The sequence below is a fragment of the Oryx dammah genome, unplaced genomic scaffold (genome assembly GCF_014754425.2).
Source record: "Oryx dammah isolate SB20612 unplaced genomic scaffold, SCBI_Odam_1.1 HiC_scaffold_25, whole genome shotgun sequence".
Lineage (NCBI taxonomy): Eukaryota > Metazoa > Chordata > Mammalia > Artiodactyla > Bovidae > Oryx > Oryx dammah.
Window position 1 is genome coordinate 98,846,404 of NW_024070209.1, and position 9,127 is coordinate 98,855,530.

General features: G+C 58.8%; 1 protein-coding gene across 1 annotated transcript in view; it reads left to right on the top strand.

Moving 5' to 3' along the window:
* Window position 1: 1 nt before the first annotated feature.
* Window positions 2–9,127, top strand: part of PRRX2 (paired related homeobox 2) — a gene marked incomplete at its 5' end in the record, with an annotated part of 50,112 nt that continues 40,986 nt past the window's right edge. Inside the window, one exon of the mRNA XM_040225728.1 lies at window positions 2–86. Coding sequence (XP_040081662.1) covers window positions 2–86 — 85 coding nt within the window. The remainder of the gene's footprint in view (window positions 87–9,127) is intronic.

The window sequence follows — 9,127 nt, forward strand, 5'->3', positions numbered from 1 at the left end:
CCCCGCGCCCAGGGCCGAGGCGCGGGAGGGCGCGGCGCGCGAGCCGTCCGGGGGCAGCAGCGGCAGCGAGGCGGCGCCGCAGGACGGTGAGTGCGCGGGGCCGGGCCCGGGGCGCGCGGCTGGGCGAGGGGCCGGGGATGCGGGGCCAGAGGCTCGTGGGCCCGAAGGGGCGAGCGCGGGACCGGCGACGGAAGCGAGGACGCTGGCTCTGCCGGACCCCGGCCTGGGAAGGAGACGCCGCGGCGGGACCTCCGGGGGTGCGGGCGCTGGGCGCCGCCTCCCGAGCGGCTGGCGTGGCCGCCGCCGCCCTCGCTGAGGCTGTATGTCCGCGATGGACGGGACGGGCGCTGTCGGCTGGGGGAGGCCAGATCCACCTCCAGTCGCCGGGAGAACGGCGCTGTTGCTGCCTTGTGCCCTGCCCCGGGCGGCACCCCTTGAGCACCCCACTCCCAAACAGCCTGGGCGAAGTGGGTGCGATTATTGCTGGGGAAACTGAGGCTTCCGAGTGGGGCGAAGAGACCTAGTCGCACAGCGGGGTCTCCAACTCTGCCCGGCTCTCCTCTGGGACACCAACCCAGCGACCACCGCTAGGCTTTTGTAAGAAGGGTGCCTTGGCTGGGCGATCAATGCTGCCCTCTCCCTCCAGTTTGCCCCGCTGCTAGCAGCTCCCTCGGGGGAGCCGCCCAGCCCTGAAAAGCCAGCTAGGCCTCTCTTACCCTGCCGAGGTTAAAGGTCATCAGGAAGGGGCTTTAAAAACAAACAACCCACCCAAGTGGCTTTTTTTTTTTTTTTTTCTTCAAAAAGTCACAGAGGACTGCAGGGTCTTGAGCCTTTGGTAAGAGGGGGAGTGGCTGGGAGAGGAGAGGAAGATAAAGCAAAGATCCTGGCCGGGGAGAGTTTGCTGGAGAGAGGGGGAGGGCTGGAGTCCGCATAGCTCACCCTGGGCCCTGGAAAGGAGTGGGGGGGTTCTCTGAGACCACTGCTGGCTCTCCTAGCTCTGGGGAGCCGAAAGACCTGCTGAAGACTCTGGGCCCTTTAAGAGCCACCCACTTGACTCCAGAAGCATTCCCACCTGTCCCTGGGGTCCCCAACTTCCTGCACCAAGGAAGCCCAGGGTGTCTGTGTACCCCGGTTTTCAAATGAGAGGAGGTGCAGGAAAAGGTGAGGCGTCAGCAGCCTTGTCGGAAGCCTTGTCCCGGAGCCTGGGTGTACCCGAGAGGTACGGCCGACACACACCTGACTGTCATGGTGCGTCTCAGAGGGTGCCCGCCTGGCGCCAGCCACATGCCATGACCTCCAAGTCCTTCCCAGTGGCGTCCATCTGCCTCTCGCCAGCCCCTCTGGCCTCTGTTCACCCACCCAGGGGATCAGGAAGCAGGCTGACCCCTTCCTGGGAGCTGGCGTTTCCCTGGTGGAAGGACAGACAGTGTCTGGTTTGGGCCAAGAGAAAAGTGGGGTGCCCTTTTCTGGTGTCGGGTGGGTCCTGCCAGCCGGTTGTTGGTGGTCATCGGGTCTCCTGCTGGCTCTGAGCCAGCTTCCCCGCAGGGCAGAGGGGCGGTCTCTGAGTTTCCCCTGAGGCCTGGGGGACCCCTGGGGGCTGGGATCAGGAGGAGCATGTTGAAGAAAGGCAGGAAAGGAGAAGGAAGGAGTACAGGTGGGGTGGAGAGAGAAGGAAGGAGGCCGCGCGGCTTTGTCCTCAAGTCCTGGCCGCCATGGGTGTGGGCTTCTGCCCTGGCCTCGGCCGTGGGGATGGACAGGAGATGGCCCTGCTTCTCCTGCTCACAGACTAGAAGGGCTCCAAGTGGGGGGCTTTTCTGGGGGAGTCCCAGAATAGCTGGGGTCACAAGTGCTCGGATAGGGCCTCTGGCAGCCCCCAAGCCTGCAGGCCTCCCCAGCAACCCCCCTGGGATCGCGTCTCCCCCGCTGAGGGCCCGGGAGCCCTTTCTCTTCTGCACACAGGGAATTCCCAGGCACTGGGGACAGAGGACCCACCGGGTGGGCTCGGGTGGGACAGGGCTGAGGGCAGTGGCCAGTCTGCCCCCCAGAGGTGGGCGTCTCCTTCCGTCACTGTGAGGGACTGGGGGCCGCAGGCAGAGTCAGGGCCAGGTTCAAGAAACCCCCACTCCCTAGACCTCAGCTGCATCCTCCTGGTCCTCGGCCCTTGGGGACATTTTCTCCAGGCCTCGACAGACAAACGGAAGCCCAACGTGGACACTGCAGAGAGTTCCTGAAGCTCAAAAACCTAGCTTAAAGAATTCTCTGTTTGAGATTGCATCTTTTCTAGCTCACTTTTGGTGTTAAAATGCACTTTCTTTTATGAAACAGGGATAATGGCTGGAGATGGTTTTATTTTAATGTCCTTACTTGGCAAAATTAAAAGGAGGTAACCCTATACTCATTCCTTAGACTGAAAACAAATCTCTAGGCCATGAAACCCAAATGTTTTATGTCGAGTCAAGCAGCTCCCCAAGGCCAATTGGGTGCATTCCAGCGGTGCCCGCTGCCAGGCTGCAGGGGGGCAGGGCTGGGGGCGCTCTGGGGCAGCCCCGCCTGGGAGAGAGAATCCCTTGGCTTGCTCGGGGTCCGGGCCCCCGAGCAGGAAGGTGGATGGAGGGGAGGCTGGCGCCCTGCCCTGCTCCGCTACTTCCTCTTTCTGGCAGGTGCCCCCTCCCACTGCGGCTGGATTCCCAACTCCCGAAGTCTCCAAAGGTGGAGGAGAAGAGACCTCCCGCCCCCATCCTCGTGAGCCCAGCTCGTGTCACGGGGCCCCTTTAACAAGCGGGCAGCCAAACCTCGGGGTGCTGGGACTCTGGTCCCCAGGCCAGTAGCCGTGGGCCCTAGGCTGTGGTTTCATCCTCCAGTTCTGGACCCTGAGGGAGTCCTGGCCCCTCGCTGAGGGTTTGGACACGCTTGGAAGTAGGTTTTTCTTGTGGATTCTGGAGCTGTTTCCAGATCCAAAGGCAGCCACTGAAACCAAAGAGAGATGCATGCATGTTCAGTCGCTTAGTTGGGTCCGACTCTCTTCAGACCCATGGACTGCAGCCCGCCAGGCTCCTCTGTCCACGGGATTCTCCAGGCAAGGATACTGGAGCAGGTTGCCATTTCCTCTTCCAGGGGATCTTCCCCCACCCGGGGGTCGAACCTACATCTCCTGCATTGTCAGGCGAATTCTTCACCACTGTGCCACCTGGGAAGCCCATAAGGAGATGGGGTGACCCTTATTAGAAAAATAAAGGTTAATGGGGAAACCAATGAGTTAGAAACGATGTATTTTTAACCTGCCGGGTTAGCAGTCTCAAAAATTCTTGAATAGATTTTTCAATCTTTTGTTTTCACAAAATCATCAGTAGATCTAGCCTATTCTTGCCAATGATTCCCCTGGACCAGGCTCCCCCCTGGAACTGAACAGGAAGGTTGTGGCTTCGCTGGTGATTCAGAGCAAACCAGGGTCTCGGGTTCCTCCCAAGTCAAATGCTGAGGTCTGGGCCGGGGCGCTGAGCTATGCCAAGCACGTTAGGAAAATAAACTCTCGTTTGCTGCCTTCGCAGTGACTTACAACAAAAGAAACCACATTAATAACTGAGATTTTCCTTAAAACATTCCCTCCTGTGGGCAGGGCGGAAACAGGAATGCGGATGCACTGAAAATAAATGAAACCCCCGGAGCCCGGCAGGGATGAAGCCCACAACCCAGGGAGGCTGCCTGGCCCCAGTGCGGCTGCGACCTGTTTAGGAAAAATGCCTGAACCCAGTGGGTTCCCTTCTCAGAGATCCGAGTGGGGCCCTTGGAGCCTGAGGCATAGGCTGAGCTGGGGCGGGCTGGGGCCCTGGGCCGGGGGTTTGGGCTACCCCCACGGAACTGTTCTCTGAGTCACCTCTGTTGATTGGCAAAAGGAAGCCACGGACACGCCTGGCTTGGGTGGGCACATCCCTCTCCCCCTTGCCATTGGTGGCGGGCAAGGCCAAGTATCTGAGTGGGAGGCCTGAAGGGACCACTGAGTTTGAGAGATGGGCCAACTGGCCTTTAATTTTTGGATTTTTCTTGTGGTCAGATACATCTACCATGCTTTACTGTTTCAGTCATTTTGAAGCGTCAAGTTCAACGGCGTGAGGTTCATTCGCATCCTTGTACCATCACCCCCACCATCTAGCTCCAAAACGTTTTCCGTCTTCCCCAGCTGAAACTTTGCCCCCCATTGAGCACTAACTCCCCATCCGCCCTCCCCCAGCCCTTGGCAACCACTGTTTTCTGTCTCTATGAACTAGACAACCCTCAGGACTCATAGATGTGGAATCGTACAGTACCTGTCCTTCTGTTGCCTAGCTTATTTCACTTAGCATAATGTTCTCACGATGTGCACATGACGTGTTAGAATCTCCTTCCTTTTTAGGGTTGAGTAGTATCCACCAGGTTGAAAACAGTTCGCATTTGATTTCCCCGTTCCCCCACTGGTGGACACCCGGTTGCTTCTGCCGTTGGGCGATTGTGAATGATACTGCTGGGAACGTGGGTGTGGCCCCTGCTTTCAGTTCTTTGAGGCGCCAGGAGTGGAATTCTATGTTGAGTTTTTTGAGAACCGCCGTACTGTCTTCCACATCTGACTTTTTAGCCAGCCTCCCTCTAACTGGCTCTGAAAGGTGGCAGCGGCAGCCTCTGGGGCCGTGGAGAAGGGAGATGGGGGTGGTACCAGGTGCCAGCCTGCGAGATGGGGGTGGGACTGGTAGGTGATAAAGACAAAAGTGTTTCTTCAGAACCGACCTTTTAAAGACAAGCCTGTTTTCCTTCCTCCCCTTCCTTCCTTTCCCTCCATCCATTTCCTCTGGGGGGCATGGGTGGGGAGACAGAGCGATCTGCTGTGAATGAGCCTGGAAAGAGGGCGGTCGGGACACCCGGGTCCAGCTCCTGGCTTTGGCTTGTCTCTCCGTGTGTGACCTCCAGGCCCCGACCTGAAGGATGGGAGGCAGCACGCAGGTGTCTGTGGGACACCTCCTGTCTCTCCTCCATGATTCGATCTGGGCTGAGAAACTGCCCTGGGATGGGCCCATCTCCCCAGAGAGGTGGCGTCTCTGAGGCCTGGGTCCTGGCTGAGCCTGGACCTGCCCCTCCCCCCGACAGGTGAGAGCCTCCCTCAGCACATGCCCAGGAGCAGGGAGACAGGAGTGATGCGAGCTGAGGAAGCAGGCGTAGGAACCAGGCCTAGGAGCTGAGAGCCCAGGGCATTCAGTCTGAGAATGGCTGGACGCCTGGTAGGAGGGGCCCGTGATCCGCAGCTCGGGCTTTTTGTCAGCAGGGTGAACTCTGGCTAGTTCTAGGGTGGTCTTGCTGCTCTATTTAGTAGATCATCTGAGTGGAGCTTGCAAGCCTGGCACGGGGGCCTGGGACCACCAGACACTCCCACAAGGGTCCACAGAAACTCAACAGGGCAGGAGCTTCCACTGTTCCCTTCCAGAAGACTCCAGAAAAGTGACTTTGCAGCAGCAGTGATAATGCCTGCTGGCCCCCTTGAGGCCCGGGAAGCTCCCTGCGGCCCAGTGTTACTATCTGTGAAATGGGGATGATGGACAATGATGTCCCTTATAGGGTGTGGGAGACCATGCCCGGAGCGTAGTAGGTGCTCAAGAAAGGGCCTCCTTTACAGCTCATGGCGATGCTCACTGTGAGTCAGGCCGGGCTAGTGGTTGCCATTCCTATTATAGGGGCGACCCAGAGAGGCAAAGTAACCTGCCTGAGGTCTCCTGGCTGGGGAGGGAGGGGTGGGCTTTGTTTTGTCGAGGCCTCTCCTGCATAGCGCAGTGTTGGGGCTGGGGGGGTGGGGCAGGGGAAGCCCTACCTGCTTGTTGGGGAGACTGAGGTTTGGGGATCAAAACAGTCAGGGAGGTCCTGAGGTCTGGCATGGAGTGGGGCGCTGGGATGACTGTCAGCCGTGTTAGGTTTCTAAGTGGATAGAGACAGGCAGGAAGGGTTCTCAGTGTCTTGTCCTGGGCAGGGATGTGAGGTCGGCCTGGAAAAGGCAAAACTTCGGAGGCCTTCCTGGTGTGCCAGACCCAAAGGGCAGGGGCTGATCTCAGGTGAGAGTGAACCTTGGGAGTGATTTAAGGAGCCAGTGCTGCCCTGAACACATCCTACAAACGGAGCTTGGGTGTTGGAACCTGACCGGGGTGGCACCCTGGGGCTAGAGGCCGTGGGAGTTGAGGGGAAGGCAGGTGCCTTTGATGGCACGTGGTGAGGGTGACCGGTTACTGTTTGCTGGCCAGGGGCACCCCCATGCTTCACCCTTCATAATCTTCCCACCAACCAGAAGTGGGTCTTTTTATTATACCCATTTTATGGAGAGAGAAACCGAGGCTCAGAGAAGCTGAGTGGTTGCCAAAGTCACACGAATGAATATGGGATTCTAGCCCAGACCTGTCCCCGAACCCCTGCTCTCCACTGCTGGCCGAAGCCACCCCTGGAGCCCCCAGAAAGATGGGTGCTCTGACAAGGGATGTCCACTCCCAGGCTGGTATAGGCTGCATTCAGGGGACCACAAGGCAGCCGGGGGAGGGGTCTTCTCCACATTCTCACCAATGTGGCTTGGGTCCCGGGGTTGGGGGTCGGGGTGAGGTGGGTCAGGCCTGGCAGCATGGGGACTGTCTGGCCTCGGGGCGGGGGCTTGGAAGATATAAGAGTGAGTGGAAGTCCTGCCTGGAAGCATCCAGAATGGCCACATGGACAGGGGAGAGCTGTGGAGGGTCCCTGACTGAGGACCATCAATAAGACTCCTCCAGTCTACCCCCAGCTCCCATATTCACTCATTCATTCACTCACTCACTGCATTCAGCAATGATTTTCCAGTCACCGACTATGTGTCTTGCCTTGAACTCCTACCAGCTGCTTAGACTTTCAGATCTCAAGCCCCGGTGAGAATTTCCAGGCACTTCGAAGAGCTGGCATAGAGCGGGGCAGTTTTAGAAGTTGCCGAGAGGGGCTTCCCTGTCCATCCAGTGGTTAAAGACTCCTTGCTTCCATGGCAGGGAGCACGAGTTCAGTTCCCAGTTGGCGTGCCAGGTGGCATGGCCAAAAAATTAAAGATAAACTGAAACACAGTTTTAAGTGGCCAAGAAAAGCCGTTTACTGACAACCCCTGTCATCTTGTTGCCCCTATCCATTTATCCAAGCGAGCACCTCTCAGCATCTTCATCTCAGAGTCGAGAATGGTCCTTGAAACAGACTTAGTTTGGCTTAACCAGAAAGCTTGTAAGTTGCCCCTATTTTCCTCATTTTGCAGTGGGTCGGTGATAACTCTGGCTGGCATTTGGGAACCACATGGTGGCTTTCCCAGACTCACGGACACAGAGACACACACCACCCTCCCCAACACACACGACCACCACACACACACATACGCTCTCTCTCACACACACACCCACCCTCACACCCCTGTCCCTAAGGCTCCAGCCTGGCCCAAATGATCAGGTCCAGGCTCTTGACAGCCAGGGTGGCCGCGGGCCGCTGGTGGACAGACTAGCAGCCAGATTGCAGCCAGATCGCGCCTGGACAGGGCCAGGGGTTAAGTGCCTTTTGCGAGGTGGTGAGTAGAAAGGCACCGTGGGAGCTTCCTGTTTAGACAGAGTTGGGGAAAGTGGTCTCGGCAGGCGCCCATGCTGAGCAGACGTAGGGAGACAGGGTGCCTGGCAGCCCCCAGGGGCAAGAGGGCAGGGTGCTCCCTGCCCAGGGGGAGCCGAGCTGCTGCTAGTGAGAGGCCGTGCCTCCCCGTGAGCCAGGGAATCTCCAGGTGTCCTGGCAATGAAGGTCACTGAACATGTGACCCCGATGCTCGGGCTGGCCACCCCTCCTCGCCAGCCAGGCCCCTCACCCCGTGTCCCTTCCACATGTGGGAAGCTGCTTGCTCCCAGCATGGCTCCGAGGGGCCCCCGTGATGACAGGACGCCATCCACCTGGGGCCCTTTACGGCTCATGATATTTTTTATTGCGTCCTAAAACTGAAGACAGCTCTGGAAGATATTACTTTGGGTCCCTCTTTGAGATCCTTTTCGCTTTCTTGTGCTTGGGAGGTGCAGCCGGGCCCCCAGCCTGGGGGCAGGGGCAGTGGGGACTCTGGAAGGATGATGGGGTGACAAGTTGCAGAGGAGTCGAGAAGCTGGGATGGGACCTGGCGGCCTGAGGATGGGTGGCGGGGGCTGCTGGGGGCGTTGTGGTCTTTGGAGAAGGTTCCGGGTTGGGGTGAGGTCAGGGCAGTGAGAGCGGGACGCCCAGGGGCTACAAGACCTGAAAGCTTCTGCAAAGACTTTTCCACCCAGAGCTGAGATGACAAGGTGAGGGCGAGTTAGCTGTGCTGTGGCTGCCCTGGAGGCAGGAGGAGGAGAAGGACTGAGAGTCAGGAACCGGGACCCGCCCAGCCCTACAACTCGGGACACTCCCTGACTCTGTGTGCCTCAGTGTCCCCAGGTGAGGGGGTCGGACCTTCTGTTTGTCAATACCTGGGCCCAGGACTCACTGCATTCGAATCACCCTGGGAGCAGGTGAAATGCACGTTCCCATGTCCCGGCCCATGGAAGGAAACCCTCTGGAGCCCGGACCTGGGCCTCTGCGTTTGGCACAGTCCTGGTCATTTGGGGCTTCCCAGGTGGCTGGGCGATAAAGAATCTGCCTGCCAGTGCAGGAGACTCGGGTTCTGCTCCTGGGTCAAGAAGAGCCCCTGGAGGAGGGCATGGCAACCCACTCCAGGATTCTTGCCTGGGGAATCCCACAGACAGAGTCGGACATGACTGAGCGACTAAGCAACAGCTAGTCATTGTTACAGGCATCAAAGCGTGTGCACTGCTGTGCTCTCGGAAGCTCCTTCCAGGGCTGACTCTGCCCCTCTGTCGTCCTCCTCAGTTTGCCTGCGGGGATAATGGTCCTCTCGTGAGAGGATGGAGAGGCCCACTGGAGCCGCCAGGGAGGACTGGCATCATTTGGAAGCATCTAGAAGGGGCCAGTATGTGTGTGGGGGGTGCCGGTGTTTGCTGTTCCAAGGCCCAGCCCAGCCTCCGCCCCCCAGAGACCTGACTGCGCTGGAAGCCGCACAGCTGGGCCTAGGGGGCACAGTCACTGGAAGCCGCACAGCTGGGTCTGGGGGGCACAG